The sequence below is a fragment of the Vulpes vulpes genome, chromosome 6 (assembly GCF_048418805.1).
Source record: "Vulpes vulpes isolate BD-2025 chromosome 6, VulVul3, whole genome shotgun sequence".
Lineage (NCBI taxonomy): Eukaryota > Metazoa > Chordata > Mammalia > Carnivora > Canidae > Vulpes > Vulpes vulpes.
In genome coordinates this window covers 110533005-110549437 of record NC_132785.1, presented here as the reverse complement: position 1 = coordinate 110549437, position 16433 = coordinate 110533005, and the positions used below count along the sequence as shown (strand labels likewise).

Below are 16433 nucleotides of genomic sequence, written 5' to 3'. Positions count from 1 at the left end.
ACCTGCCCGAGGTCACCCTAGCTGTGGCAGCACTGGGTGGCAGAAGCACTGGGGCTCCTCACGCTGTATTGTGCTGCTGGCGGCTCCCGCTCAGGCTCCCATAGCTGCCCAGTGGAGGGCCATGTGACCTCTGTGGTGGGGAATGGGGGGTCATACTCAGGCCCAGAGGGAGGAGGGCCCGGCAGATTCGCTCTGCTTCTCCTAAAGTAGCAAGAGTGGTGGCATTAGGGCTTTGGGGCTCATATGATGCTGTCCCAAGGCATCTGGCCAAGAGGACTGTTCAGAAATAGGGCCCTCCATATTTGGTGCAGTTTGAGAAGAGCAGAGCTGCCTTGCTTCAAAATATCTCCTCACCACTGGTCCCACGGGCATTTCACCTAGCATTCCCTGTCCCTGTCCAGCTGGATGTCTCACTTCTCCGTTTCTTCAGAGGGGCAGGTTTATGTGGTCTCTCAAGGACACGCCAGCTCTCTGCCAATATGGATTGATGGATGTTGAAGGGTTTTTCCTGCCCTATTAAAATTAACATCTTGCCGGGAAGCTGTAGGTACCTTGCACCAGTGGCTGGCCTGGGAGAAGCTGGTGAGCTCTGCTCTGGTACTGGCAGCACCAGGGGAAGAGGTGGCTGGAGGGGGAGGCAGGAGGATGCCACAGCCCCATTCTGCTGATTTTGGAGCTCGACAGATTGCAGGATTTGGGGGGGCAGAGGGGCAGGGCTGGGGCAGGGGAAGTGGGGCAGGAATGTGTGAAAGCTCACCCACACCTGCTGGACCTGCTGCATCAGCTTTGTCAGGAAGTCGGCCACACATGGCCAAGACACCCAGGGGGCCTGTTTTCTCAGCAGGGACCGGCAGGGCCATACCTGGCTCAGTACACATTGATTTAACCACCAACTGGGTGGGATGCTGTTCAAATCCATGAATCATGTCCAACAGCTGTTCTTCCTCAACAGACCAGAAATGAAGCTTGGGGTGGGCATGCACTGCCCCAGATTCAGGGCCAGCTAATGGCAGAGGTGGGGCATGAAGCCAGGTCATGTGGTTCCTCGGTCCCTTCCACCCCCACTATGGGAATTGGGTCTACGTTTTATTCACTATATGACGGTTGACTTGCACTATTTTGTGGGCAGGAAATAATAGCTTAAGCCTCTACTTCCTACAGAGTCCTTGCCACTTGGGTGCTGGACATATTAAACAAACAAGAACCATCTTTCCAAGTTTTTAGGAGTGGCCAGTTTGTTACCTCTTACAGATCCAGGGACACTGAGGCAACAAGAGTCCTGTCCCGCCAAGAGAATGCAACTTCTGGCCTCCCACTCAGTACACAGGTCCCAAGGAAACCAGGCCTTTCTTATCAGCAAAGCAGTGCCCACATTTCCAACCCACACATTGGACCTTCTCTCCCCACTGATGCCCCAGCCTGTAGAACGGGAGGTAAGAGGCGCAGGTACCTACTCTATGGAGACATTGACAATGGTGGTCCGACCAAAGTGGCTACTCCAATCTGGAAGAGAAGAAAGTGGCTGACCTCAAGGCCAGTTTCTTGGCTGAGCTGGGGGGTCGCTCAAATTCAAGGTTACTGAATGAACACCTGGGGTCTGGAGACGCTTGCCCACGTCCTGCCCTTCCTTCTCGTTCCCCAGAACTTGCCCCCAACTCCCAACAAAACCAGCAGAGGCCTCTTCTTCTCCCTGGGACTGCTGGTTCAGGCTCTATGGCTGTGCTGTGAGATCAAGTCTTGGTGTGGCATCCCCAGTGTCCAACTGGAGCATGGCAGGCACCAGAAAATGCTCATTGAAGGAGCCTGGGGTCCCGCCATCAGTGGAGGGATGAAACCAGCAAGGCTGTTAACCCTGGCAACCATCACAACAAGAATGTCCCATTGCCTCCTTCAGACAGACTATATCCTTCTGGCAAAGTGTGTTAGTTTGTCAGTTTAGACATCTCTGGATGTTATGAAATGTGCCCAGAAATCCTGCATTAGTATAACATACATATTATATAAAATATAGCCAACACACTAGCTCTTAGGAAGAGAATCTGGAAAGACAGAGGTTGCTTACTCTGGTGGCCATATTTGGTGGCACAGATGTTGGATGCCACCTTGAATTAGCTGAAGCTTACCTGTGGCTGAGGAGAGACAGACATGTGAGGAACCAGGGTACCATTGGCTGCCACCTGGGCATTTGGGGTGCTAAACTATACCACCCAGTTACACAGCCTCCAGCTCTGCCCATCCTCATAGCTCTACATGAAATCCTGGCTGGTTTTCGCTGAGTGCTCACTATGTGCTAGGCACTGGCCATACATTCTCTCCCAACCCCCATAGCTGAGGACCCAATGCCCAGGGAGATTGATCTGCTGAATATAAACTGAAATAACTTGCTAGATTGGGCGAAGGTATTTTCTGGGAAGCAGATATGGGTCAAAGTCAGGGAATCAAGATTTTTCTGTCTTTGAAGCCCAAACCAACAATGTCAGCCTGTCAAAAGGACTTGTCCCTTTTATAACAAGTGTACCAAGACTTCCCAGGAGACCAACTTTGCACTTCCAGTGCTGTGTCTGCCCCAGTGGAGGTGGGGAAAGATCAAGTGCAGGGATCTTTGCAGTAGATCACATGCCATAAAAAGGCCTAGCAAGCACCTGGCCAATTTCAGACTGAATTGCTACCACGTGCAGGGAAGGGAGGGTCCTGCTGCCATGTGCCAGGTCCTGGGCCAAACTTGTTCTCCACTTGGGGGAACTAAAGTTTAGGTTGCCTCAGGTCCCACAACAAATTTTGAGAAGTGGAATTAAATTTTGGATTTCTAGACTACCAAGACCCAAGCTCTATCCTGCCTACTGGGCTGCCCTTGTAGTGGCCCAGGCCCTGGGCACACTGAGCTCCACCTACCCAGAACGGTTCCAGTGTAGTTGATGGGCAAGATGATACCCAAGGAGGGGATGCAGAGTATCAGCACAAAGATGATGAGGTGATACTGGAACATGATGTAGGTGCGGGCATCGTCTCCACACTTGCTGATCAGATCCTCATTCCTGGAAGAGACATATAGACAAGGATCGTCCTCAGGGGGCCGATATGGACACAGACTAAGCTGGGCGGGGAGGGGAGGTGGGGGGGGGGAGGGTAGAGGGAGATTAGGAAGAGAAGATTATCACCCTATGCCCAAGTTTTTATTTTTATTTTTAGAAATATCACCCTTCATCTCAAAGCCTCTATCATGTCTGAAATGTATTTCACTGAATTTCAGAGGCATGTCCAAGGCAGAAGCTATTATTGACACACACTTGGGAATCCAGAAGCACTTTTTTTTTTTCAGAAGCACTTTTGAAATCAACCATCCATTCCATCTTTTATTGCTTCCTCATGCATGTTGAGTGCTTGCTATGGGGCGCGCACCAGACAAACCACTAGGGATAGCAAGATGCACCCTATTTCTTTTCTCTTTTAACTTGTAAATTAAAAGGGAATCTTTAAAGTCACAGGGAGACATCACTCCACATTGCCAGATTGGCCAAAATTAGAAAGTCAGACAATACCAAGTGTTGGTGAGGGTGGGGGTGGGGGGCACTGGGAGCTCTCCCACACCCACAGGCACGTAGTCTGGCACCGCCACTTTGGCAAACAGTGGGTATTATCTAAGGAAATTGAATATATGCACTCCCTATGACTTAGCAACTCCCACCTAGTCTTATTTCCAGTAGAAACACATATACATGTGTATCAAGAGACATGTATAAGAACCTCAGATGCCCAGCCCCAAACAACCTAAATGTCTACTGAAGACAAAAATGGACACAAGAATTGTGAGCCATAGGGGTGCCTGGCTGGCTCAGTCGGTGGAACGTGTGACTTTGGATCTTGGGGTTATGAGTTAAGCCCCACACTGGGCATGGAGCCTACTTAAAAAAAAAGAATTGTGAGATATATATGTATACATATGAGATATACATATACATATAATGATATATAGATAGATGATATATCACATAATATGTAGAATGAAATACTATACAGAGATAAAAATGAATGACCATAATTGAACTTCATAAACACAATATTGAGTGAAAGACCCAGGCACAAACAAATACATACTGAATGTTTTCAGACACGAAGTTCAAAAACAGGCGATACTCAACAATGGAGTTAGAAGTCAGGGTACGGGGCAGCCCTGGTGGCACAGCGGTTTAGCACCACCTTCAGCCCAGGGCCTGGTCCTGGAGACCTGGGATCGAGTCCCCCATCAGGCTCCCTGCATGGGGCCTGCTTCTCCCTCTGCCTATGTCTCTGCCTCTCTCTCTCTCTGTGTATCTCTCATAAATAAATAAATAAAATCTTTAAAAAAAAAGAAGTCAGGGTACGGGTTGCCTGTGGAGAGTGAGAAGTGAGTGGGAGGGGACAGGAAGGGGGGCATTGGGAGGAAGCAGGAGGAGGGCTCCTGGAGTGTTGACAATGTTCTAATCCTTGACCTGCTTTGCTATAACTGAGCTGGACATTGATTTTTTTTGTGCACTCTTCCATATGTGTGTTGTACTTCAAAAAAAAATTTCAAAGTAGCACATGCTTACTATAGAATTTTTGGGAAATAAAAGGAGAAGAAAATCAACCACCTACAATCTCAATCAGCCTAAGATAATGACTGTGAAGCACTTTGGTTCATTGCCTTTAGGTTTTTGTTGTTGTGATGATTTAACTTCGTGACCATAGTATAAACAGCATCGGATGTATTGCTGTGTTGCTCAGCATTTACTCTAAAGCCTTTTCTGAACATTTCACATTTTGTCTTAAATGTCTGCACGGCTGAACAGTGATTAACAATGACAGTGGCACTGACGGAGCACGGGTTCACACTCAGCACCAGGGTGGCCCCGACCCCATTGGTGGGCGAACCAGAGTTTACTCACCCTCACTCCAATCAGGCTTGTAGATTGTGTGCAACTTCTAGCATCCAGTCCAGGATTCAGGTTTATTTTTAAACAATACTATAAAGAGCATATCTTCAAGGCTTTTCAATATTCCCCATTTAGGGAATTATTTAGAGCTCTCGATTTTTTTTTTTTTTTTTTTAACTGCAAGCAGTTAAAATACTTCCTGGCCTGGACTTGAGAATTAAATCCCAAGAATGGAGTGGGTGGGAACTGGCGAGAAGGCTGGGTGCCAGAGAGCGGGAATGAAGGGAGGGTCCTGCTGCAGGCTGGGGTGCCAAGACCTGGTCACCTGACGGAGTGTGCCTCTGAGGAGGGGGGCGCAGAGAGCCTCTGTCTGATCTCCAGGAGGGAGCAGAGCGGGGCTGGGGGGCCAAGGACACAAGGATTTCCTTCCTGCTCCCCACCCTGGGCTCACTGCTCCGTCTGTCTCCCCGTCTCTCTGGGGGGAAGTCAGGCTATCCGCCTTACAGCAGCCTGCCTTACAGCTCCGGGGGAAGCTGTAGTTCTGAGTCTGTCTGGATTCCTCTACTTCATTGTTCCTCTTCTCAACCACGATGTTCCAGCCACCACCCTCTTCCTCACAATAAATCTCCCCTTGGCTCTGATCGCTTCCCTTCCCCTGCCTCTTTCTGGAGACCAACTGTATCCACTGTCCTCTCTTCACCTACTCACTCTTCTTCCCCTGGAACCACAACCGGGTTCAAGTGCACATGGGCCACTCTGAAATACAAGAAATTCCTCAAGCCTCCATTCCCTGACTTGTTTCCCCTCAAGAGCCAGTCAACACCTTCACCCTCCCTCTTCCCGCCTGCCTCTTCCTCTGCCTCTACTTTGTGGACAGCTTACCCTGGAATGGCCGTCCCCATGCAGACCCAAATCACTGCCGTCCACGCCCTCTTCTTACTCTCATTCCACTCACCCAAGAGCTGGGAGCTGCGGGCCACACCCTCCTGGGTCCTCGAAGCCCGAAGCCCGTGGCTTCCGTGAGTCCAGGCCCTAGAGATTGCGCCCTCTTCCTCCTGCCCCATCTACACTCTTTTTCAATCTTGCTCCCACAACTTCAATTATGGCCTCACGCACCCACCTCTGGCTCTGACCTTCCTTGGAAGCTTTAACTAACCCTGTTTTTCAATAGCTTGCCGGTCAACTCATGGTTTGCCCTAGCCTCTCTCACCCTTCTCCCAACTCCTCATATCTCCAGCTCCCAGAGAGTGGCATGGCTGTCTTCCCCAGAGACCAGACCCGGATCACTCCTTTTCTAAACCAGTTGAAAGCCAGGTGGAGACCCATAGACTGCAGCCCCATGATCTCTCTCCATCTGTCCCCTCCCTTCGTCAGCACCACTTCTCACCCAGGCACGGGAGAAACCTCCTCAGGTGCTCACTTTGCCTCTGGACTTTCTCAACTGCCAGTCCCCCCAGCCCATACTTCTGCCTACAAATAGGTTCTCATTCTGAGGATTCTGCTCAAAAAAAAAAAAAGAAAAAAAGAAAAAAAGAAAAGAAAAAGAAAAGAAAGGAATTGGCTCTCTACTGCCTCTAGATCAAAGCCCAGGATTCTCAGCATGGCAGTCGAGATCCTCCGGGCTGATCCTTCCAGCCCAATCTTTTAGCCTCTCTCTCTTGCCATGTATCCTTGTTTCTAGCCACACCAGACTAAACATTTCTGGATGCTCCCTGCCCATCTCTGCCCCAAACCTTCACTCACAGGGTCCTTTATTTGTGATGGATCCTCCAGGGGGCCTAGTAAGGAAATTCTTCCCATCTTTCAAGGCCTAGTACAAAACCTGCTTCTCCTGAACCCCCTATCCCTGGTTGGAATGAATTTCTTGCTTCCCAAATGCTCTTTGGACAGCAATTATAACCTCCCCATTATGAATTATATGTAGTGATTCTCGTTAACATTTGCCTCTCCAACTAGGCTGCCTGGGCTTTGTGCACAGGGGACTCTGGCATCCTTGTCCCTGCTCAGCAAATGTGTCAGGCTATCTTCTAGACACTGCTCTCAAATGCTGCAGGATGCATGGTGCAATAGCCAGCCTTCCTCCCTTCTTGGATTATGTGTTCCCAATGGAGGAGCCTTAGGGTGGAATAGGATAGGGGAAGAGGATCCTCACCCAGACACACACACAACTGTGCATACCAACCTACCCCTGACCTGCAGATCCAGGTATGCACACCTGAACAGCTGCACACACAGATGTGCACCAACATAGTGATGTGCCTCTTATTATCTCATATTTGCACACACACCACTGAGACACCTACCAAAGTGTTCTATTTTGTGAGCTTGTGCATGCCTTAAAAATTACCAAAGCCAGAGTGCCTGGGTGGCTCTGTTGCTTAAATGTCTGCCTTAAGCCAGGTCATGACCCCAGGGTCCTGCCATTGAGCCCTGTGTTGGGCTTCCTGCTCAGTAGGGAGCCTACTTCTCCCATTCCCTCTGCCCCTCCCACGGCTCCATCTCTCTCTTGCTCACTCATACTCTCTTTCAAATATAAAAATAAAATCTTTTTGAAAAAGTTACCATAGCAAAGCCAGAGAAGGTGCCAAGAAATAAACTATTTCCCCTCCACTCTCCCTTACATGTGGCTAGGATCTCTGAACCTCACACAAACTAGCTGTATCACTTCCTAGGGGCTCTGATGAATGACAAAGGAAGACTGGGGTGGAGGGAGGCAAGGCCATGGGGACTACTCCTCCATCAGTAGGGTTGGAGCTCCAACACCAGAGGCCAATGGTCCTGAGCCCAGCTTAGGATCCCCAGGGCTCAGGCCAGGTGCCTTGTGCCCCCTTCAGAAGGTCTAGAGAAAGAGAGGTGCCCTGAGGTGGCTCATGGGGGTACGGTGGGGTCTCAGGGGAAATGTATGAATGAAGCCCTTGACTAGTGGGCCTGGAGGCACACGAAGGAGGAAGTCCTCTGAGCCTTTGCCAAGAATGCAAATTAGCAGGCCCTGTCAGGCCCCTTGCTGCGGTGGCCTTTGAGGGGCAGCTGGGGGGCACCCCAAGGTAGGCACACCAGGCAAGAGAGGGCCCTGAAGGAGGGGTTTGAAAGATGGGCAGGGCAGGATGCATGGGGGATATTTAGGGAGTGCCCAGGAATGGACAGGGCTATGAGGTGGAGGCAGAGCTGTGTGCATGGGCATGAGTGTGTGCACATGTATACACGGACATCCACACAGTGGGGGCAAGGGGTTCTGGAAGGTGCTCAGCTGAAGCAGGGCAGAAGCAGGAGCATGGAGTCAGAATCCTGAAGCATGGGAGAATCAGGAGAAAACAGCTGACCTGGGGTTGGTCTCCTTCCCAAGTGGGGTCTGGCCCTAAAGAGACCCAGGAGGCCCGGCAGGCAAGGCGCTGGCCCTCGGTAATCAGAGCTGAGGCAAGAGGAAGTGCGCCCTTCTGCCCAGTGTTTTCTTTTCCATTTCAGTATGAGGAAAGATGGCCACAAAAATAAAGCAAAGAGCAATGCAGGAGGAATTTCTTTTTCCTAGTGTGGAGGTCATAAAAGCATGTTTCTATGTGTGAGAAAGTGGTCCTCTCTTGAGGGCTGCAGGCCAGGTCCAGTTCTCATTTCCTGCCCCAGGAAGCCCAGAGAGCATCCTCTGTCTGGGCTGGGCTAAGATGGTCAGGGTGCAGGGGTGGGGATTGGGGTGCAAAACTCAGGTCCCAGGCCCAGGCCTGCAGGGCAACAGGTGCTACCCCCATCGTCCCCCCTGTAAGGCAGCTGTTGGACAAGCTCAGAAGGTTCGGGCACTTACTTCATGGTGACGGTGTTGAAGAACCAGGAATAGAAGCCCTGGGGAGAAAGGAGAGAACATGTGAGAAAATCCAGGCCCGGGCCCCCCCTCCTCGGCTGTGGGAACCCAGGCCTCCTTCCAGGCAAGAGATGGCAGCGGGAAAGAGCACAGGCCCTGGAAGCAAGTGGGCTCCATCTGGAATCAGCGGTGACCATCCAAGGAGAGGTCTCCCTGGAAGTGAGCTGTGAGTTGACATTCCTGCCTCATGGCATTCTGTTACCATGAAATGGGAGCTTCATGGGCCTTGGGCCAGAGGGAGAGAAGGGACCCTTTGTGGGGTGGATGTCAGCTGCTTTCCGTCTGTCGCTCCTTGCTTCCTTCCAGAAAATGCCCCCACCTCGTGCATGCAGCCTGGTACGCTGACCATGAACTAGGGGTCTTGCCACCAGTGTCAGTTGATGGATGGGAGCATGACCCAAGTGGGGCCAATCAAAATTCTCATAAGGGGATTAGTAAGGGTGTTGTGGGAGGGGGTCTCTCTCTGCCTGAGCTCCTGCACCGTAATGAACACCATGCAGCCCACAGTGGCTTGGTGCCATCTTCAATGTCACGGGCAGGAGCACATCTGAAAGAAAAAGCCCACTCAGAGGAGAGAGGTCAGGAGAGGGGATCCTGGTGGCATTGCTGGACTTCCTGGATCTACCTGTATGCAAAAGTAGCCACTTTTCTCAAATTTCCCCCGATTTAAGCCACATACTGCTGTGGGTTTTTTTTTTTTTTTTCCAACACTAGTTTGAGCTGGGTTTCTTCTCTTACACCTGAGAGTCTTCTTGGTTGTGCCCTTCTCTCAGGGTCTTGCTGTCTGGAGTCTCTGGGTGGTGGGGAAAGGTAGCCTCAGCCTTGCAGGTGAGGGGAGACCTAGAGAGGAAGTCTGCTTGGGAAGAGCGTGTGTGAGGATGGGCAGGGGCCTATGGCCCCAAAAGCCACCAGATCCAGTGGGTAGTTAAGTTGCCCTGGAGCAGGCTTCCTTCTGGGATCCTGTAGGATTCAGCAAAATCTTGGAAAAGGTTGCAACTCTTGATTGAACCACATCTGATCACAAGCCAATCAGTAAAACAGGCAGGCCCACTTGGCTGACATTCCCTGGCCCCAACACTGATTGGGGAAGGGGTATTTCCCAAAAGGAAGCCATGGGGGTTGGGCTAGCAAGAAACAGAAGGAAGTTCCTGGCTCCCTTTGCTTTAAGGCCCGTTAAGTCCCCTTCCCTGTACTGGGGTTGACTGACAGCCAGATGTCCGCCTCAGGGGGAATCATTTCCCCAATTATGTCCCTCGGAACTAAGGTAAGGACACTCTCTAAAAGCAGGGGGCTCCTGGCTCAGTGGGTTAAGCATCTGACTCTTGATTTCGGCTCGGGTCATGATCTTGGGGTCGTGAGATCGAGCCCCACATCAGGCTCCGCACTCAGCATGGAGTCTGCTTGGGATTCTCTCCCTCTGCCTCTCCTCTTCTAAAAAAATTAATTAAAAAACAAAACAAAACACTGACATCGAGGTAGGAGTCAGAGCCATGTCGATGGCATTGATTGGGAGAGTCTCCAGGGAAGGGGAAAACTGCTAAATTAAGAACTGGGCTGAAAGTCTGACCACCTGCCCTGCACTGGAGGGTCTTTCTCCACCACCCACCTTTGGGCAAACAGGAGTGGTTTATTTAGGGAGCAAGTAGGTTCGTTGACGGTCCCTAGTGGGCATGCACAGTGGAGGATATACCTTCCTGGGAATCCCTTCCACCCCTTCTACAGCAGGTGCAAAGGTATATAGCACACTTGGCACGTGCGTATCATGGAATTCACACAGGACAGGACTGGCTGTCCAGGGGTAGAGGTCATGCATAGAAGTGTGGTCTACGTGCCTGAGAATATTGCACAGACACAGATGTGTGAGCAAGCCTGTGGAATCGTTGTCTATTCTCTCACAAAGGACACACATGCCCCTATGTGTACATCACGGCTATGAAAGGCATAAACCATTCAGAAAACTGAGCAGCTGCACAGGGGGCCTAAGAACAGATGCCGCCTCTCCTCTTGCCCCACCCTTTAGGCAATGGCCACAAGCTCCCAGGAGCCAGCTCAGCTGACCAGAGTGACAGCAGTGAGTTCATTGCACCTCTCTTGGTGGCCCCGCCCTCCTCACTCCCACCACATGGGGTAACAACCCCTTGGCTTCCCCCAGGCCACTCTGGCCCAGCTGAGGCTCCAGCATCCTGGCTGTGGTCCTCCAGGTCCACCTCACCCTCCAGGGGCCACCCTGCCTGTCTCATTTCTACCTCTGCAGTTTGACTGCCCTACTGTTGCCATCGTGATTTCTCAGAGGTTTTTAAAATAAATTATCTTTTTTGCCAATGTCCAAAAAAAAAAAAAAAAAATCCCAACCCAAGTAATATTTCTAAAAAGAAACCTGAGAACCACCTTGTAAGGTAGGTGTGACTGTCCTTATTCTATGGAGAGACTCTGAGAGACAAACTTGTCTGAGGCTCGCCCCACAGCTTGGGGCAGATGCTGGCAGGGAATGGGACCCGGTCTCTTGGAGGGATGATGATGGAAGGAATATGGTTCTACTCACTCACTGCCTCCAACAAATACATCTCACGTGCTCATTGCATGGAGAGCGGGACTGGGCACGGGGACAGCGGTGGGCAAGCTCAAGTCAGCGGCTGCTGTCACCGGGGGATCAGCAGGCTAGACTGATCTGGTAGGAGAGGTGCTGTTACAGACTGGGTTAAGAGCTCTGATGGAGGGGCACCTGGGTGGCTCAGTGGTCAAGCGTATGCCTTTGGCTCAGGTTGGGATCCTGGGATCAAGTCCTGCATCGGGCTCCCCACAGGGAGCCTGCTTCTCCCTCTGCCTGTATCTCTGCCTCTCTCTGAGTCTCTCATAAATAAATAAATAAAATCTTTAAAAAAAAAAAAAAAAAGCTCTGAAGAAAAAGAATGCATTCTCCACGGGTGGAGAACAAAAGATCTGGACCCACATGGGGAGGATGGGGCTCCTGGGGAAGCGATGCTGGGGCTGAAATCAGAACACAGGGCCAGTGTGTCAGCCCTGAGAGGGACTACTGGGGAGGGGGACGGGGAAGAGCAGGTGAAAGGCCCTCTGGGGTGGGGGGAGGATGTGGCACCTCTGGGGATCTAAAAGGTAGCCAAAGTGGCCAGGGACGAGGGAGTTGGGAGGAGCAGGACAGACTGGACAGATGGGCAGGAGACTAAAGCATGAGGCCACAGCGAGGCACCTGCACTTTATCCCAAGAGCACCAGGAAGCCACTGAAGGTTGGCACTGGGGAATGTGTGTCCCCAATCACAGGGATCACTTTGGATGCAGGTGGAAACGGGTGGGGCAGGATTGGTTAGGCGCCACCCTGGTCATCCAACAAGAGACTGATGGGGGCCTGGTGGGAGGTGTGGGGGGAGAGCTGGAAAGGAACAAGGTTGGGAAAGTGACCACCATACACCTTCCCATATCAACATCTTGGTAATGGACTGGCTGTCCCTGGGGGCCTGGGCCACACCAAGGGGGTGCACCTGGGTGGGCGGTGGGCAGAGTCTGAGACCAGGGATCTAGGAACAGGTGGGTGGAGGGATATCGTGGCATGTTTTGGACATAACAAATCCCAAATTCCTTTACAATATCCGTGTGGAGATCTTTTGAAGGCCACTGGATAGATGTATCTGGAGCCCAGAGGGAGTTTTAGTTGGAGACAGATAAAATGTAGGAGGGGTCTGCAAAAAGATGGCAGTTGAGGCCGTGAGTATGGGTGACACTGCCCAGGAGAGTGAGGAGGGGGTCTGGGACCAGCTGTGGAGGAGGAGCCCACAGAGGGGACAGAGAGGAACAGGCGGGTGGCAGAAGGAAACCCAGAGAGTGTGATGTCACAGAGGCAACTGCCAGCGCCTGTTCAAGCAGGGACAGTCTACAGGGCCAGATGTTTCTGAGAGATCAGATGAAATGAGAACTCAGGCAAGTCCATCAGACTGCATGGGGTGGGACAACCGATGACCTATCTAGGTGGGATAGAGGGGTGGAAGCCCCAGTGACGGGGTCGAGGAGTGAGAGTGAGGAAGTGGAGAGCACAGGTGCAGGCTGCTCTTTTGGTTTTGCTATGATGGGGCAGAGGGAGACAGGCAGGTATGGGTGTGGTAGGGCCATGACTGTCCCCGCCACCATCTGTAACACCCCGGCTCTGTCCCAGGATGGGGTAGTGCCTTCCCTGCCCCTTTGGGAGTTCGTGCACTGACCACTATATTTATTTATTTTATTTTATTTATTTTTTATTTTTATTTTTTTACTGACCACTATCCTATGGGCATCTGTCTGGGTGTGTCTGACCCAGGGAGAAAGCCCCATGAGGCAGGACTTGCTACATTCTGTCCCCTGCCTGGTCCCCAGAACAGTGTGGCTCAGAGCAGGGGCACCATGGCAACCAGCTAAGCAAATGGACAAACTTGGGTGGGGGACTGGCGTCTGACAGGCAAGAGAAGGAAGAGGAGATGGGGCTCCACCAAGCAGAGTTGGGTGGCAGGAGGTTAAGGGAATCCCTGCCTGATGTGAGGGATTTCCTACGTACAGGGGGAGGTGAGTCCTTGGCTCAGAGTGGGGGCTGTGATGAGGGTTGGAGACTTGAGAAGAGAGGGAAAATTACTTTTAAAAATCCTTTTAAAATATTAAAATTAAAAATATATATATATTAAAATTAAGGAACTCTTGCTTGGCACCCTAGGATGTAGGAATGGTTAATAGCTCCATCTTTCCAATGGGGAAACTGAGGCCTGGCAAGGCTGAGGGATGCGTCCACAGTCGCGTTGCCAGGTTGGATGTAGCTGGCTGGAAAGCCCCTGAGTATAATAGACCCACTTCTGCCTGCATACGGCAGGGCTGCCGCCCGGAGCCAAAAACCCCCTGGGCCTAGGCCCACCCCAGCACTCACCTTGTCCTTGTGTTCCATCTCTAGGGAAATATCTGAGGGAGACGTCTTCTCACTCTGCTCCCCGTAGATCAGCGAAGTCAAGCTGCAGCCAGGAAAAGCAGTGAGCAAGGAGGCAGGAAAGGAGAGAAAAGGCCTCAGGCCTTGCTGTCACCCCGGCTTCCCGGCCAAGAGCTGTGGGACCCTCCTGCCCGGTACCAGACACGCCTCAGCTAGTATGCCAAGCACACAGCTCTGGGGACAGACAGTAATCACTCCTGTTGCCAGGTGCCCAATGTATCTTGGGAGTCACAGGATCCAGAAAGTCTGAGATCTGAGAAAGAAGTGGCCTCGTGTCCAGAGACGATGGCCCCTCCCACCAAGTTCTCTTCCTACAACGAGGGTCAGAGCCGGAGCAGGAGTTGGTGCCAGGAAGACACCCGCTGTGTCCTGGTGGTGGCAGCACATCCCCCAGGGGAGCAGACTTGTCCTGACCCTCAGCCTCCCCTCACCTGTCATTGTGTATCAGCAGAGCCAAGCGCCCGTAGTCCCACGCAGCTTTCCGGAGGAAGGAGTAAACCAAAATGATGACCTACAGGGCAGGGAAGTGGGGGGAGAGATAGGCCTTCTGTGTGGCTGGCCTCTGCATCCCCATGGGGGAGACCCTGTCCCCCAGGTTCCCAGGAGCTCCCTGGGCTCCCCCACAAGGTGGCCAGCTCTGTTAGGGTAGAGGCCATGCCTTGTCTCAACTCTTGGATGCCCAGCACCCAGCAGCTTCCCAGCACAGAGTGGATTCTCAGAGTTTGCCGAATGAAGGCATCAGTGTCAGGTTTGGAACTATCCAACAAGAACATTCCGTGAAGAAATCAGCAAGGGGAGAGAGAAGGGAGGCCAAGGGCACTGGCTAGGTGGGCCTCTGGACAGTGGCGCATGGAGGGGAATCTTAGGAATCTGTCTATTCCTGCGGTCCCCTCTTCCCAGGGCTGCCCGGGATGTGACTGACATTCAGAGGTCCCCACCACCAGGGCTGGTATGCACTTGGAGAGCTGAGACCCCCCAGCGTCACTTGTGACAGTTGGCCGGTGTACCCCTCCCTGCCTCCCTGCCCACCGCAGAGCCCAGGACTTACCACCCACAAGAAGATGTTGAGGATGAGCACGGTGGGGATGCCCCCAAAGGCCTGCCCCTGCAGGACAGTGCTCCGAGATTGGAAACATTCATCCGTTATGTTCCGTGTCTTTTCTACCATATTCAGGTTGCTCAGTGGGACAGCCATCCTGGGGGCTCCCTGGTGACAAAATGATGCTCAGATCAGACAACAGAAGCCCTCTCACTCTGTAAATGCAGAAGCCCACCAGGGTGATGGGGAAAGGTGTACCCAGTACCCATCAGACCCAGGGCCCACAGCCAGCAGTTCCCTCAAACCCACCCAGGGCCATGATGAAAGAAGAGCCCGGTTCCCCTAGGAGAGTTTTTATTTTGTACCATTTGCTCCCTTGACCAAAAGAGTTGGCAAAAGCACATCCAAATGGATCTTCTTATTTCTACCTTTGTGAAATGTTTCTTGCATATAAATGAACAGACTTCACAAAGGCAGGTAGGACCCCAGAGTAGAAGTACTCAATTTGGAGAACAGAACTGCATTTGTGGGATGCCCATTCAGACAGGGTCTGACATCCTGTGATTCTCTGATCCAGTTTCTTTTTTTTTTTTTTTTTTTTCTGATCCAGTTTCTAGGAAAGGAAGGTTCCTAGGACAGAATGAGGTAAAGCTGCAAAGCGCCCAACACATACCAGTGCCTCAGTAAATGTCACTATCTTAATGTCGAATGGGAACCAGAGAGATCAGCAGCTTGCCCAGGGACCTGAGCCAATCCATTGAGGGCTCATGGTCATGGGCATCAATATTCTCCAGACTTGGGGAAGAATGGGAAGCACAGATCAGAATGGGAAGCACAGATCAGAACGGGAAGTGACTGGTAGCTGCTTGAGATTATCTGCGAAGTCGTTCTGGTTTTAAAAGATCATTTGTTTTGGCTCCAGACCTCATCTCACTCTAGGAACTCTTTACTTTTCATCCAAGAAAAGTAGGCTTATTCATTCATTCCTTCATTCCACAAGTATTTAGGCAACAGCTGCCTTGTGCGAGACTGATGCTGGTGATGCATCAGTGAACAAAGGTCACAGAGAAACCCCTCTCTTGCAGGATCCTGGTGGGGAGAAGCAGTACAGGGGTGAGGGCGAGCTTAGAATGGAAAAGAGGGAGACTGGGAAGGCCTCACTGGGAGGATGACATTTGGACAAAAACCTGAAGAGGGAGCAAACCCCACAGCAGGCACAGCAAAAGGCCTGGGTGTATAAGCTGCTTGGAGTGTTGAAGAAGGGCAAACAGGCCAATATGGCTGGATAGGGGAGAATGAACAGGATGGAGCTCAAGCCAAGGAGTGGCACAAAATGACCTACGTATTACAGGGATCGCTCTGACCCGTGGTTTGAAGATAAATGGGGGAGGGCAAGCAGACAAGTAAAAACAGAGAGGTAATTAGGAGGAATCTGTAGCAAGCCAGGCAAGAGGTAACCAAAGCCAGGACTGGGATAGAAGCAGAGGAGGTGGTGAGAAGTGCTCAGATTTTGGAAGTATTTTGAAGGCGAAGCCAAGATTTGCTGATAGAAGGGATGGTGGGCGGTGGGGCAAAAAGAGAGGAGTCTAGGATGACTGAGGTTTCTGGGCCCAGCAACTGGAAGAGTGGAGGTGCCGTTATTGGGTGCAACAGCCAAATAGTGCACGGTAGGGGGTGGTCAGGAGCTGGGTACT

At 51.6% G+C, this 16433-nt stretch overlaps 1 protein-coding gene across 7 annotated transcripts in view; it reads right to left on the bottom strand.

Moving 5' to 3' along the window:
• TMEM63C (transmembrane protein 63C) overlaps positions 1 to 16433 on the bottom strand; it is a 129156-nt gene that overhangs the window by 22057 nt on the left and 90666 nt on the right. For all 7 annotated transcript variants that reach the window (XM_072762089.1, XM_072762091.1, XM_072762092.1 and 4 more), the window contains 6 exons: positions 14749 to 14907; positions 14132 to 14211; positions 13644 to 13725; positions 8686 to 8723; positions 2893 to 3035; positions 1455 to 1503 (listed from right to left, as the gene is read on the bottom strand). In XM_072762089.1, coding sequence (XP_072618190.1) covers positions 1455 to 1503; positions 2893 to 3035; positions 8686 to 8723; positions 13644 to 13725; positions 14132 to 14211; positions 14749 to 14895 — 539 coding nt within the window. In that variant the 5' untranslated portion in view covers positions 14896 to 14907. The remainder of the gene's footprint in view (positions 1 to 1454; positions 1504 to 2892; positions 3036 to 8685; positions 8724 to 13643; positions 13726 to 14131; positions 14212 to 14748; positions 14908 to 16433) is intronic.